This window comes from Amblyomma mixtum, chromosome 7 (assembly GCF_055824585.1).
Source record: "Amblyomma mixtum isolate Tamu chromosome 7, ASM5582458v1, whole genome shotgun sequence".
NCBI classification, from domain to species: domain Eukaryota; kingdom Metazoa; phylum Arthropoda; class Arachnida; order Ixodida; family Ixodidae; genus Amblyomma; species Amblyomma mixtum.
Genome location: NC_143018.1, coordinates 45,387,783 through 45,403,956, shown reverse-complemented (window position 1 = coordinate 45,403,956; position 16,174 = coordinate 45,387,783). Strand labels below are relative to the sequence as shown.

General features: G+C 43.0%; 1 protein-coding gene across 8 annotated transcripts in view; it reads right to left on the bottom strand.

Annotated features, from left to right (window-relative positions):
• Nucleotides 1-371: 371 nt before the first annotated feature.
• Nucleotides 372-16,174, bottom strand: part of axo (axotactin) — a 145,772-nt gene continuing 129,969 nt past the window's right edge. For 4 of the 8 annotated variants that reach the window (XM_089552420.1, XM_089552418.1, XM_089552422.1 and 1 more), the window contains 5 exons: nucleotides 15,897-16,082; nucleotides 14,513-14,710; nucleotides 13,515-13,603; nucleotides 12,598-12,675; nucleotides 372-788 (listed from right to left, as the gene is read on the bottom strand). In XM_089552420.1, coding sequence (XP_089408546.1) covers nucleotides 699-788; nucleotides 12,598-12,675; nucleotides 13,515-13,603; nucleotides 14,513-14,710; nucleotides 15,897-16,082 — 641 coding nt within the window. In that variant the 3' untranslated portion in view covers nucleotides 372-698. Of the gene's footprint in view, nucleotides 789-5,609; nucleotides 8,379-12,597; nucleotides 12,676-13,514; nucleotides 13,604-14,512; nucleotides 14,711-15,896; nucleotides 16,083-16,174 lie in introns of those variants that run through there. The other 4 variants (XM_089552421.1, XM_089552423.1, XM_089552424.1 and 1 more) reach the window with 3 other exon arrangements.

Genomic DNA, 16,174 nt, shown 5'->3' with positions numbered 1-16,174 from the left:
TAAGATCATGTGAAAAAAAAAAACGTACAAAGATAAGCAGAGCCGGGGCCGCATAAAACAATTAAAGCCTTGATCAAATGCACCTTTTCTTGGTCGGAAACTGATAGAATCTCTTCTACTGACGATCCGTTACGATGCAGTATGAACTCGTCCGGTTTATTTGGTTCACGTTTTGCAGAGCCAGTGTACACTTACCATGGCCATAGAGATATTTAAAGCACATCATTTATGAAGTCTTTAAATTCTAAAGGCGGCATATGGTTTCCGTCATGGTACCGAGGCCCAGCCTTAGTTGGGCGCTTACCGCCACAACGTCTGTCGTGGCTCAAAAAGCAGTACTTCAGACGTAACCAAAACAGGCACAGGCAGGCTGTTCGTCACTTGTATATTAAAAACAAAGAAGCTGGAGAGACAGGTTGCAGAAGCACCACAGTTTTCAACCGGCTGTAATGTCCGGCACGAAAAAAAAATGCATGACTGGTGAACACTGTCGTTCCTCGTGACTTGCATTCGTCACTTGGCGGAACAGAAAATGCCAATAACACGGCGTCGAGTGTGATACAGAGGCGCACTTGAAGAGCTGAATGGAAGCTCGGAACAAGAACCGCACGCTCGTTCTTGTAAGCACTGAGGTTTTGTCGCGTTCCTCCGCATAGGTGAACACATGGCTTTGGGAAGGCAGGCGTGCAGTTTGACGCCTACATGATAGCACACAGACTCCCGTACATAGATTCTCCTTGAAGAGTGAGCATGGAAGGTTGCCGACTCAGGTCATCCGGAGCTGGACGCTGAAAGAAAGAAGATAAAAGACATGGAAGAAACACTTTTATCATCGTTGTTTCAGACTCGCGAACGTTGGCTATCAGTATGCTGTGTCCTGTTTCTGCATGCAACTCAGAGTCGCACACCGTAATTTTGCTCAATTTCTTGAAAACTTTTCGCGAAAAAGAGCAATTCAGTTGCTTTTCGTGTTTCAACAGGACTGTCAGGTTTCTCGATCAAAACATACATTTTGTGGTGCACCTGCAACCGTGCGAAAAAGCTTATATGACGTTTGCGTTTCTCAATTGTTTAAAAAAGAAGGTTCCGAACGCAACCTTCCTCGATACTTGTGCTAAACTCTGCCCGCGGTAACTTTTACTGTTTGAAGGGTAAGACATGAATGCTACGACATGAATTATATGTATAATATTAATTACTTGTGAACCATAGGGCTTACGGATGAGGATTTATACAGGGTGGCTTTTTAACGGCATTTCACGGTGAAGTCGAAGATGAACATGACTTCCCTCCAAACTGCCGTTCTGTTTGACTTGACAGACATATTTGCCTACCACTGTTACTCAGCGTTTACTTAGCATCGCGTACTTTCTAAAAGACCTTTTAACCTCGTCTGGGCGTCAAATGTACTTACTTTCTTTTAGGGTAATGAAAATTCATACAAACCTTAGTGGCTTTCGATCTACCATCCCTATTTTTTCTATACTTAAAGATATACTGATTGCTACAGCTATTTGCTTCGTACCTTTATCAGAAAGGAAATAGTATTACTGCCTACGGTACAATGAATAAAAATATTCACTGATACTTTTGCTGGACTTATTCACAGAGACCTAGTTTTTATGCGGTCTGTTTAAGCTTATAATAACATTTTCACTTCTCGGCTACTGTGAAATAAACCACCGTTACTTCGTGTTACAAAGTTCTGAAACAATACCACATTTAATTAGATTGCAAGTGCTCAGAGCAACAATAGGTGCTTTGTACAATGCGCTTCCAAGAGAAGACCACGTTTAGCATATTGTAATTGTTAATTCCTTGTGTACCGTTTGTAGTGTACATTTTTTTTTGGAATATCCTCTACTTCCAGTCCTTTTCTGTCGTCTAGTCGAAAAACGCAAGTTGTATTTGACACGATGACGTCTTCATATCGCATTTATATATATCAGCATGAATTGAAGTCTCCGTGCGACGTTTTTCGGCGATAAAACGTGCAATTTTACCACTAAAGACAGCTTTCTCTTCCTAATATTGCCTTTTTGGTGCTCATTTGAAACAGAAACCAACCAAAAACAAAGAATATAAATATAATGTTTTCACAATTTCCAACGAAAAATTGCCTTAACGTATGAATGCTATTACCAAGAAATATTCTTAGAAGTCAGTCACAGCTTCCATCGACTTCTTACGAACAGCGCTCCACAGTAGCGATGCACGAAAGAAGAGGAATGTTGAGTCCTCGAAAAGCTCAAGATAGATGTGTTGTAACCGTACAATTCATTGAAAATTCCTGGATTTATTGGCGGACAATTATCAAAAGTTTGTAAGGTTCGGCGGCAGGCAAAACGCAACAACGCAAGACGAGTCGGAGAGCAAGCACCCAAAGTAGCCCCTTCCAACTAAAGTGACGCCCATGCAAGCATGCAAACATCAGGCAAAACGAGACTGCACGTACAGGTCCCTCCAATATGAAACGTAAGAACCAGCCTTCACAGAAAGACGAATTTTTGGCCTACATCGCCACTTCAGTTCAACACAATTTGGACATTATAAGCCAAGAGAAAGCCTACACTCTAAACAGAAAATGAATACAAAGGGAGTAAAATGTCTTCTAACGCACTGCCTTCTATAAGAAAGTGTGCGCTGGAGGACAAAATACTTCCTTTTTACTCCCGTACAGTCGTATTCGTGTTCAGAGCGTAGTTAAGAGAACGCGAGAAGGTATGCCTGTAACACATAATTATGGAATAATCTTCAATCATATGCTCACACTTTGTTCTCTTTCATATTTGGGGGACTTGTACCAATGTGGGAGTAAGTCAAGAATCACTGCTTCGGACAAACCTGCAAAGAAACGACGCTGCTCCCTTGCGGTGCAAGTCTTCGAGTCGTGTAAACTAGTGTTTTATCCGGTGTGCGGAGGCAGTTTTAAGCATTGCACTGCTCGTTATGGCATCATCGACGCAATAAAAATTCGCCTGGAGCTTCTCAGAAGTCTTCAGGTCACATGGTTTGCTCTTGAGCAGTGTTGTGGAACCGTGTAGTGTAGTGGGACAGGGAAGTCCAGCGGCAAAGCCCTGTGATCTGCAGGCTCTCGATCAAACCCAGCAAACCAAAAACCTCTCATAGACGTCTAGCTAGACGTCTCTGAGAGGTTTTTGGTTTGCTGGGAAACTATGCATGTTTGTAGGTGTTTCAATCTGTGCCGTACCGCATGAATCTCACTGATATAATTACTGAAGTTTTCGCGACCTCTATATCGAGTCAGAACAGAAATGTTAATTCCTCGAAAAGCTCAAGATCGATATGTTTTAACCATACAATTCACTGAAAATTCCTGGATTGTTTGGTGAACAACAACTGTCAAAAGTTTTTAAGCTTCGGCGGCATGAAAAACGAAGCAAAACGAGTCGGAAAAGTAAGCATGATCGCTGCATTTTAAGAGGTTTATGGCGTGATCGTGGTACTATGACCTGCGTACGCCTGAAACCAGTAGTCGCGTAAAGCAAACAAGCTTCTTTTTTCTTTCTTGTAATGAAAAACGGACGTCTGCTACGTCTGAAATATGACAAGAAAGGTCCTGTTTCATCTGCTGTTGGCGTTCAGTTTGTTCTTTTTGCTTCAACAAACTTCGAAAACTTTGAACGCACCTCGAGCTTTGACGTGTATGGATAACCTTTTTCGTAATCTGCTAGATTACGCTGGTTCTTGTTGCCTTTATGAATGACCCGCCTAGGGTTGTGCAGAACGGTGAAGAAACAACGATCATTCAAATGTATCCTATTCTTTTCGTTGATTCCTGTTTTCAAATTTAATCAGAGCAGTCCTGCATCGTTTTCAAATTCAAATGTTTTACTTTTGCTAAATAAATTAAATTTTGTTTCAGAAGCAAATAAATATGCAGTTACAGTACTCACAAGTTACGGCTGCCTGACCTTCTTAGTATCAACGAATGAAAGCGTAATGTTTTTGCGGCTGGTTGTACAATTCATATCCTCATTTTGGCCTTCACCATTTCTTACTTTGATAGCCACCGCCACTGCTGCGCATTTGAAATTCTACTCCATTATGCTAGATGGCACCTTTACAAAAAAAGTTTAATATACGTAGTGTATTTCACATAACGAACCAAACATTTAAAAGAATTAAAGTGGCGCATCGGAGCTGGTTGAAATCAAAATATATTGTTCCCCGTCATGCGATACTCCTCAGAGGGCTTTTTTTTTTTGAAAGCCTGCTTAATTCTTTATTAAGCTACGGTTAATTATTCAAAATTTCTGTTATCCACTTTAGGGTCACGTGCGTTTTGTTAAGTTGTGGAGAAGGCTAGGAAACAACCAATCTAGCATTTTTTTCTTTGTCAACGCACCTCCGACGTGGCCCTTTTTTTTTTCGGCATATAGACCTTTGCGTCGGGCGAGAGGGTTGTCGAAACGCCTCCTCTCTGGACTGTCGGAAACCGGCTCCCCCGCGGCTTCCACCGTGCTAGCGCGAGGTGTTCATGACAGTCCAGTGAGCAATATGGCAGCGCCAAGGGAGCCCTTATTGCAAAGGTCTATAAAGAAGCCCGCGAAATTTAAAAAAAAAAAACCATGTGACTGCGCTCATGCGCTGCCATAAGTGAGCGGCCGGTTCTCAGTTCTCCGGGCTGCAAATAACAAAAACAAAAAAGCGAAGTTACTTTGAAACAAAAACAGTGCCACTGCTTTCTCTTCCTTTTTCGCTTTGTCTTTGCGATGGCTCAATAAAAGCTCCGTCGGTGGCCTGCCCATCACTATAACGCAGATCATGGTGCGCGCTTTCCATGTTCTGAAAGATTGTGCACTTCCTGCTGAAAGCGGCGTCGACCGCTCTCAGGCGAACATCTCAGCGCGCTCGCTTCGTTCATTCAGAACGCGTTTGGGGGCGCTGCAATACGGCAGTGTAAGAGCACAATCACGTGGTCTTTTTTCGTAATTCGCGGACTTTCTTCAAATGCTGGACGAAAGGACCAGGTAGAAGATACGTTGCTAAAAAAATACATTTGTTGTTCCTTGACCCCCTCAACAACTTAACGAAAGGCACGTGACTCTAAAGAGAATATTCGAAATTTTGCAGAATTGATCTTTGATAATTAAGCGTTCAAGCGGAATTTACCAAAAACTGTGAGAAGTACCACACGGGAAACAATATCTCGGTCTCACCCAGCTTCACTGCGGTGAATTTTTTTCTTAAATGCCAGTTTCATGTTAAGTGCAACACCCTGTATATGCACGACGCCACACACAAATACACACGATGTATTAAAGACGGATATAACTTTCTCAGCTGTGCGAGGATTAGATTATCTTAGTCTTGCTGACTGGCATGCAATTCAAAAATATTTTTGAGGCTTCAGTATAAAGTTCGCTCACAGGTATTGATGAGTGGATGGTTCTGTTTCGAACATGTACGAACAGCATATTTACCTTGTACGGAAAGTGTATGAAAAACAGGCTACAGGGATTTCCGTACGATCGGCTTACCCCTTGTGCCATTTGGTGATGTCATCCCTGAACTGTTAGCAAACACAAGTACGACGCCGAAGCAGCCATGCTTGGTGCCAAACAGAACCACAACAAGCGCACAAAGAATGTTATGGCATGCTTTATTAGGCATCATGCTGTACAAATATACCCTTGCACGCATCTTCAAAATGCCAAACACAGTAAAGCCACTTTCCCCACGGTTCACATGCAAGCTGCATAAAAGTCACTTGCAAAACTTTGGTTTATCACGAAACACTCAGAAAAGTGACAATAATAAAGGTAAATGTCTAACGCTAGCAGCACATCTATACCTGATGTGCTCTTGAACCATGACTTTTAACCTTTTAACTCATTTCTACCGGCAAAAAACTACTCATTTATCACCAGGCACAGTTATTGAATGATGTGAAAAAGCAGTGAGATCTAGATGGCACAACCATAACAGGAGCCCTAAATTTACGGCTCTGAAGTGTAGCTGCATACTGCAAAGAGCCGGCAAAGATGTACCCATTGAAAAAAAAAATGACAAGTCAAAAATACTGTTCTTTTTTGTTTTGAGAGAAAACCTTAATTTATTTTTTTGAAAGTCTAAAAGCCTAACTGGTATTGTTCATTCACTGATCACCGCATAACTGATATTTCTCGTCATGGCTCCGTGATTAGGTACACAAATATATCATTACATTTAAAAATGTACATGTTTAAGAAATGTAAAACAATGGAATGTATCTAACTTTCACGCTCTCCTCCAAAGCAAGCATCAAAATGCAAGGATATGTAGCGACCTGTTTATAGAATGAATGGCACTAGAATATTTATACATCGTTTCACTAGTGTTTCGCTCCTTCGGGCGTTCAACTACTATTCTAAATTTTAAAAAGCTAATGGCTATCATTTCTTTACAACATGTCCCGAAAATGTTATCACCTCATGCCAAGTTTGACAGTGCTGCCACCAAGAAGAATTAAGTAGTGGAACTTAAAGTGGTTTAAGAAAACAATTTGTAATTAAGTATCCTGCCACACTACATGTTGCGTCATCAGTTAGAAAGCCAGCTTTAATGCTCGTCTTCCTCTTTACAATATACATATTCTAAATCCACATAACTTTATTTCTACTCGGAAAATCCAACTAATGTCTTTCTTTTTCTCCTACGCGATGGATTCAATGTGTTCCGACAACCAGGTCAGATTCATAGTTTTAAACCTTACCCTTGTAGGTTGGATCGTAAATGCAGCGAGTGCAAATTAATTTCTTTGATTAAGTGAAGGGAAAGCTTGGTCAGTGTAACCTTCTTAACCTTCTTATTAGAATAACCTTTATGTAAGTTTAAACGAGCACATCGAATTTGGGATTACCCACCAAATAATCAGTCATACGAGCAGACGCGTCGTTAAAGGCGCAACATGAACCAACGCTTCGTTAAAGGTGCCACATGAACAAACTAACAGCGACAAATCTAAGACTAAGATGTATGCTTGCATGAAGCAACTAAAATTTTGCTTCCTTGCCACGTGACGTAAAATGCAAGCTAAAATCACGAAAGCTGATGCTAAAGTTAAACTTTAGGAAGCAAAATAAAAGGCTGAAACACAGAGTGACCTCGGAAAGCGATCCATTTCTACGACTAGTCATACGTCAACACTTCACAACACCTTTCTTTATAGGCTCGGCCTTACTCCAAACTCCTGCTGCTCAACCGTTCTTCCATCTGCTTTATAGTTTCAGGTGCACAATTTAGCCACATCGAAGAAGTTTTCAGACTCTTTTAAAGAAAAGGTAGTGCACAAAAGCGCACCAATCGTTGCCATTTGTTCTCCGTAGAGTATAGGAATGCACAAGTTTTACAAGCAGGTTCATCAAGCTTCCTCATGATAAAACTGCTGTTTTTTATTTATTTCAATTTAAGTCGATGGCTTGCGCTATATTTACTTCAGCGCAACCCACTTGAAAGCGTTCCCACCACACCATGTGCAATATGGTGCTGCCTCTTTGGTTATGCCCTAGTTCTTTAGACATCTAGCTTTTCAACAAGCAACCGTGACCGTCTAAACTTCTACAGCGTGTACCCAACCACACTTGTCTAGAAAACGCTGTCTGTAGGACTGCGGAACCTAGGCACTTCTGAATGACAGACAACTCTAGCAGCAATTTTTTAGTCAAACAGCTACTGGTCGATACCGCATTCACTACAGTCCTCACGCGTTCCAGGCAAATGTGACAGAGTCTGTAAATTCTAGCGCACATTGATTCAACGTCAGACAGTACACTACAGTTCCACCCTAGTGGCGGTTTTGGGAAACAGAATCGCAGAGCAAGTGTGCGGCAGCAGCAACGTCGCCAAAAAAAAAGAAACTGACCTTATGATCCCCCCGAAATGTAAACACCGTGAACGGTCTAATAGAAAGGCCTCCTATGGGGGATGCAAGTGATCCATTCTCTTTGTGGCAACGCTACCGTGTGCAAAACATGCAAAACTATTCTGTATCCCCAAGCACCGTCGTAAACAAGCACTGAAGGCGAAGTCCTTAGGCCTGAGCACATGAAAGTCCGACGCAGTAGGAAAGGCTTTCCTGGCCTCACGAAAATGCCACGTCACTGCACACAGGCCACATGCTTCGCAGAGGTCGTCCCTACTGTGAACACGGAGGTCAAAGTTCACGGCACTCGTGTTCAGAAGGGACGGATTGTCTTGGCACAACTTGTGGACGGCAGCCGACCTATCGCACTACGAGGTTTACCAACCGCTGTTCCGCCGAGCCGCCTCGCGAACCGCTCTGGTCGGCGCGTTCAGTCGGTTGGAGTCTCGTAGGGGGCGTTGGTGAATATCAAGCTACCGCTATACGCTCCCAGTGTGTAGGCATTCGACGGCTGCAAGAGAAAGTGACGCCAGAAGAGGCCCGATTACATTTGGGACACGGGGGTATCTTCTCAAGTTTTGCCTAAGGACAGGCACTGTTCTTTCCTTCAAGATGCTGGCGATTACCGAACTCTATATTACATAAGGTGAGTTCGCAACAACCTGCCGTTCTGGTCATCGTACCAACGGCTACTAATAGCTTTAGCGACTGTGAACTTGCGGCCATTGAGCATTCACGAGCCGAATTTACGTAAGAACAGCTACCTGAATCCACGCCCAGCTTCTATAAATGTGCGATGGGCGTGAGTAGCACCCTCACAGAATTCTTCGCTGAAATCTGATGAATGGTTTAGTAACCCTAAATGGTCGCTCTCAAGGCTTGTATTTGTGTCACAGAATTCTCTCCAAGGCTTACATGCAGAAGTTTTGGGTTTTTGTGCCTGCACTAGACTGCAGTTAGAAAAGCGAGCCATGCTTGTGTTATAATTCAGCTGCATAGCTGTAGGCCAGCTGCTTTTCTACGGGTTAGCACCGTTTGCTCGCGCTTCAAAATGACCTGAAGTGGCATGCACCTTAGGTGTTTCTGTGTGTTACTGTTCTTTCATGAAATCACTCCTCTATCCTCTTGCTTACACGAGGTCAAATTTCTGGCTAAATAAAATTGCCGTTTGCCTGATGTCCTTTTGAAGATAGTTCTACGCTGATTTTTCTTAGCCGGGTGCAATTTTAGCTATTCATATTGCAGCCTACTCAAATTACAGCTTGCTCAGTCATCTAAGAGGAAAACGACCAAGGTTGTTGAATTCCATCCCTTCTAACTGAGCCGGCTTCGAGATGCAGCATGTTTTGTTGCTACCTCGTAAGAACAATCCATGTGCTGTCTTGTACCCGGGATTGTGATCTCACAATGCTGCACAAGCCTGAATCGGCAGTCACGGAAAATATCGATGCCTATGTTCTCCCTGGATTTCTGTCAGCGACGTGTGTTTGCTGGGAAGTTGGTTTTCGCCAAAGTTCACAAGAACTTTTTTACAAAGATCGGTTAGTGACTTTCCAGTGCTTTGGCGAAACTGAATGGTAATAACCTGAGCACTAATCGTTCACGAACCGACCTTAGGCACATACCAACCCTTTGTGTACACCATAACCCCGTTGCTTTTTGTTGGTGATCCTGACATCGTGGACTAAACACCATGATCAATATGTGCGATCAGCGAACTTTTACTTATTACAGGGTATAAAACAAACGCCGTTCCCTGACTGTCAGAATGTAGCAGTAGACCTTTTTTCGGATCTAAAATTTGAACGAGTCAAATTTCGGCCGTTTCTGATTCCGCTGTCTGAATCTATTGCGCGCTTTGCGCATATTGACGTACATTCGAGTTATATCCCTCAAAGGCGAAGCGATAGTCGCCAGATACATTACACTACTTCGCACTTCTTTCTTTGTGTCATTTGGTGGCAGCCATGTAAACGAAGCCGAGCCTTGGAATAGTTCGATTTTTACACCGAATATTTTTCTTCTCAGAGTTCAAGAAATAAAAAAAGACAAGTTTGTTAGTAAGGGATGGTTTGACAGGAAGCCCCAGGCAGCAAACACACACAGGGTGCAGTGTGGACCAAACCAGCAAGCAAAGGCATTTGCGTTTATTTGAGGCAAGTGCCATAAAATAATCAGAAGCAGCAAAGTATTAACAAAGTGCTCACTCTATATAAGTGTAATGTGGGAGATTATGGTCCTTCGGGTTATAATAATAAAGAAATGCCTTGCTGAATATTATGACTACGGCTCATTTGCCGAAAAAAAGGTAGTTGAAAGGCTCACACAGGTCATGATAGATCCATAAGTTTGGCCCCGCCCTGTAAAAGTGTTCATCCCGATTACAGATCAACCACACCAGACAAAGGTAGTTTGCTTCAGAATGTTTAATTTATAAAATCGGTGCTATCTCGATACATGACAAGAGCTTCTTCAGCGGTATGCATTACACGAAAAATAGTGACTTGGCTATATACATAGTTTCTGTTCTCAGCTCGTGTAAGTGAAGCATGTGATGGCGCATAATTCTGTGAACTGTGTGACGATGTCATAAATAGGAGACTTCACGTACAGACAGAACATAGCACCACACTGCGACATACAGTCACGTACACAACCATGGAAAGAACAGAGCAAGAATTTCACAAAAAAAGACAAAGACCTTTGTAAGCAGACACAGCACAGTATGCAGACATCAGCATGTGGACAACACTTTATCATAATATTTTACTTTTCAAGCTATAAGGCAAGCTTTAAATCTGGCTTCTCACACACACATGGAACAACCTAGAAGGAACTGACTTTGTAACACAACGCAGAGATGACTGTAAACCTATAGTTGGTCGGTGGAACGCTCTCCGTATCACAGGTGATAGGAAACTCGGAATGGAGAACAGAACATAATGGCTGTCTAACGCATTTTCCATCATAATAATAACTTTGAATGGATACGCTGGCACCCGAGCTTATAAAATACAAAGACTCTCGTAATTAATTTAGATACCTAGAGGTCGTTTTCATTTTGCGCGATAGAGTGCATTTTAAGGTAATTAACAAGGAGGTATCTTTTATAAAAGCAGCTTAAAAATCAGCTGCGCATTTACAAAAGATTTTCCATCCAATCATATCGTTTATGTACGAATGGAGCCAACCAATTGCAAAGTATAAAACCGGAGCTGCCCGCATCACATATACTGGAATACATTGCTTACAGATCCGTTTTGATTACATAATGAAAGGAACATAACTTTCTCCGGTAGTCTTTGTGTTCTATAAACAATAAAAATAATCCCGAAATGGCTGACCTCATTTTCAAACCGCTGATCACAAGAGTTACTTCCTCAAAAACCGCAACGCTGACGCGGCGGAAATATTTCCACGCATCGTTTAGCTGTGCATTACTCTAAATAATTTCAATAAATATGGCGCATTTTGTATTTGTGACACCTTCAGTTTGACCGCTTCTCGTCGGTCCCTCAATATTATTCATAAATCAAAAGGTAGCCTCATAAATAGAGAGACTGCAGCGCGGGACAGAAGTATATCAAGGCATGGACATATATGTGTGTGTAACGTACGCAGCGGACAAGGCCTTTGTACTTCCGGAAAACGTCCCAAGATATCCGCGTCGGGAAGTTTAGTAATGGCTCGCAAATTCCATAAAAATTCCAGCCAACAATGTTCGCTCCCCTGACGTTATCTCTCCGACATTGCTTGCCACCAAGGCGCAGAAATCTTGCATTTAGTTTCTAATTATTCACAACGTCACATATCAAACAATATACATTGGCTTAATCATTGTAATCTTGCATGGCGGTTACAAATGGGCACTGCGTCAGTCAGACTGACCCTGTGTAATGTCTTTGATGCTGGAGGTAATGTTGTCATGTTAAACCATTCGTGATTAACATATTCCGCAATAACAGTATATTATTTTATCAGGCAATCACAAGCAGCTCGAATGTGCAAAGAGCGTTGTGAATTAAGTCGTTGGAGACTGCTTGAGGCGGCGTCGTGATTCGCCCATGTCATGGTCACTCTGGCTGTTGTGCACGGTGAGCGCACAGGTCAGTCATGACAACCTCCTCAGCTAGCATCTTTTATGGCCATCTGTGCAGGTCATGGGAGAATACCAATGCTATCTCCAGCACGTAGAGGAGTGGACGGCTCTGTTTGTGTGGCCAAAGGTATCATGAAACAAGAATTGAAATGTAGGCAAGCTGGAATTTGCGAATAGCACTTTGTGTGGCCCCAGCAAAGCGGCGCCGCGCGAAGATTGCGCATGTGCCGTTTTCTTGCTTGCTCACCCGTGGGACATTTCCTGATAACGACAAGCATTGTCATTACGTAAAACAGCATTTTTATCTTTACAGTGCGTCCGTAAAACAAACTTGCTGCTTTCTTAGACAGTTTTGCCGCCACCCATATGCACGAAAGTTGTTATTCAGAAAGTTGTTTTTTTTTTGTCAATCAGTTGTTGGTCAATTTCTAGAAAAACAATACAAGAAGTAAGCCCCAATCAAATAAGCCTAATTCCGATTTCTGCGCCGTGGCTGCAAGAAAATATCGTCGTTACGTGCAATGCCTTGTAGCAAAAAGAAGTTTAAAAGTACAGTGGCGGACTAAAAACTGTTGATGGTGACTTCACTCGTGGACGCGATGGGAGCGTAAAATAGAGGGCGCTTCTTTACCGTCGGCTCTCCATTGCTTGTTTTCCTGGGCGTCTCGGGAAAGTCTTCGTCATCTCCAAGATCCATGGCACTCAGTTCCTTCAAAGAAATGATACGTACTTCAAGTCGGTGGCGCCATCTACCGAAGCATTGGCGAACTGGCGAGTTTTTCGCGGGCTTTGGAGCGAGATTTAAAATCACAGCGGACGGCATGCTCGCTACCAGCAAGCGCAATAGAGGGAAGCAGATAGACAGAAACAAACTGCACTGAACCACAGCAAGCGATGTGAGCGTGCTGGGAAACACCACCACCAATACGGGAATAACTCAAAGACGGAGTTTTCCTTCTAAGACAGTTCCGATTTGATACAGGTGAGGCTAGTAACGCTTTTCGTAACGCATGCGCAGACTGTGATTCAACAGCTACCAGGTATACTGCAGAGTGTCATTCTTTACCATAAATCGATTTTAGTGACGTGACACGGAGCTTTACAGTTACATTACGTCTTCAACTAAAACGCCAAATTTGAATATCGACTGACGTTTTAGCTCGATGGGAGTGACCAGTGCCTCACACTAGTGCTTCCACGTTCTAAAGGTGAACATTCAGGTGCAACAAATGTGGTGACGATGCACGTTTTCACCCTTTTATTAAACACCATCACGCGAAGCGCATCCTTTTTTGCAGGACTCGGTACTGTGTAACCACTGTCCCAAAGGCAATTAATAATTAACTTTTTGCCCAGAGTGCAGTGTAAACCTTTTTACTGCGTGGTTCACTCCAGTAAATATTATAATGGCACAACGAAAAAATTTCAGTGAGGCATGTTTTAAAAATGTAAATAAAAATAGTTTCACTGTAACTGTAACTGTATGGTACCCAGACACCATAGTTACCCAACTCTGTCCGGTTCGTAATGCATCACACTGCGACTTACCGACGAGCCCAGCAGCTCATGGTCGGCTGCAGGATCCCATTCGAGCTCCTGAGAAGCGGTTGATACAGGCCGCTTCGATTTCAGCTGACCTGAAAAATGAAAAAAAAAAATGTCAAAAACTAAACTTCGCGCATACAACAGTCTCATTCTCCGTATTATACTTATCGAATGATGCAACGACGGCGTAAACGGCCAGCAAGTCAAAATGAAATACGCCCTTACGCCCTTCCTCAGAAATCTTGGGTACATTTATTTAATTTACGCCCAACATTCTTGGACAGAAATTTTGAATATTGGAAGATGGTAAGGTTCTATTATGGGAATATTGAAGGTAATGGTCCATTCTTCCGATGTGTCGCAAAATATTTCTTTTGAAGTTTTTCCATCACTCGCATCATGCAATTAAGGCTGCCATAGAAAACCAATGGGTAACGCTTTGGACGATAGCAAACACGTAAATAAAAAAATATGCGACTGCTGTCGGGTGATCTGCGGATATATTGATTGTTAAAGTGAAAGTCATGAACAACATTCTCGGAGGAAAAATTTTTGAAAATTCAAAAATTGCAAGATATTGTTATGGAAATGTTGAAGGTAATGGTCCGTTTTTCTGATATGTCGCAAAATCTTTCTTTTGTAGTGTGTCCGTCGATCGCAAGGAAAAGCTAAGACTGCCATAGAAAACCAATGGGTAACCTTAATAGAACCTTAATAGAATTTAACCTTAATAGAAAAAAATGTAAGACTGCTGTCGAATGATCTGCGGATATAGTGAGTGTTATAGTTAAATCTTACATTATACAAAACAAATGCGTTCATAAACGGCTTCCCGCTCAAAAATGATTTTCCTAGAATTGTTGGGTATGCTTACAATGCATAAAAAGAATGCATTCATAAACTATTTCCTTTTCAAAAGTGCTTTTGTCCAGAAATGTTGGCGTATGTGGACAATGCTACGACCACACTGCACGTAGTGTTCCGAAGCAGCGTTTTCTCACCTAAGCCGTTGACGATGGGCGATACCGCTGGCGTCGAGTTGCGGTTGTTCAGGATGGGCTTCGGTGGCGTCGCGTTGGCCAGAGGCAGGGGCCTCCGCCTTGTCGCGTCCGGAGACTTGCGAGGTGTCGACGACAGCACCTCCTTCTTCGCTTGGGGGATCGGCTGGTAGTCGTTGTTCACACGGCTGAAGCTCACGGCTGCAAACGATGCAAAGGCAGAACAAAATTGTCGGCGGACTTAGGGAACTCATCTGCGAGTAACTTGAAAGCATTGCAGTTCTATTCCAATTCTATTCTACTCTATTATTTTGTTGTTGGTGCAGTTCTGTGTACTAGTACTGATTATTACTGGTTAACATTTCGAATTTTCCCGCCTTTGTTGACGTCACAACTCTTCGAAAAATCTCGAGTTTTGTAACGCGACCGTTTCTTGGGCAACCCGGCTTTTTGTGTCGATGAGCTACCTAATGTTTTTGCATTAATGATTCAGCAATGATCTGTAAGCTGGCAACAACAAACTCAAACGTCGAATTAACGACGCACTTTGCTCGTTTGTACAAATCACGATTGGTTGTCGCATGGGCTATCGCATTGGCACGGGCGCGGAACGAAGTCCTGACGAGCAATCACATGTGCGAACTTCGCGAATTCGGCTCTAGATAGCCTGACGCCAGACCTTGCATCGGCATCGTTGCTCTTTTTACTGCAACGCACCAATGTGGAAGCTTTGATCGTCTTGACTTATCCTATAGATTTTTTTGTGCGATAGAACGAGCGACCCTATGACTCTGTCCGCGGTGGGGAACGTATTCTGTAAGAATTTTTACTCCATCCATACTGTTGCCTCTTCACCATTGGTGAACCCCGCTTTTTATGCCAGAGCAGGAAAGTGAGATCGCTTCCTGGTTATCAACTTTGACGTCATAGGCGGTACATTGCAGGAATAAAGAGGCGAATAATGCATCAGAAAATTAATCGTAATGAATAATTAGAAATATGGCATCTTTCATTGCTCGGCACACGCGAAACTCTCAGCACATAACTATTTCGCATTTCGCTTAATCCCATCGCGATGTAGTCGTCCCGGCCCCGAATAGAATCCGCAATTTCGTGGTAAAAAGTAGGACGACACAACTACTCAAGAAACCAGGGCCTGTGAAGCTCAGGTGGCTGGGTGGTTCAGTGTCATAGTAAACATAGCACAGAAAATAAGTACTAAGCCAACCGTAGCACAAACGGCCTTAGAACTCAGATCAGTTGTAAGTGAGCGCCATGTTTCTGCTCCTCTCTGTCCAGTCCTTGCTTTCCGTGCTGTGCTTATATATCGTTCAGTGCGACGCCGAATGCTAAACCTGGGTTCAATGGATCTTCCGAGTGCACTGACCTTTAACCGGTGAGTTGACCTTGCGCTTTGGTGGTGGCCGAGCTGGGTTGTACGTCGATCCCTGCCGGAAGAAGGAGATGTCCTCGCGAAGCTTCTGGTGCCTGTGACGCTTCTGAAGACGCCAGGCATAGAGGAAGACCCCTATGAGCACCACAATGAGCACGACGCCCATGATGACCGCCACACCTGAGGGGCACAGAAGACAGACAGACCGGATGCACTTTCTTAGTTGAAAAGTATAAGGAGGATACGAGTTGGCTAAAGCTTTGGACTTTGGG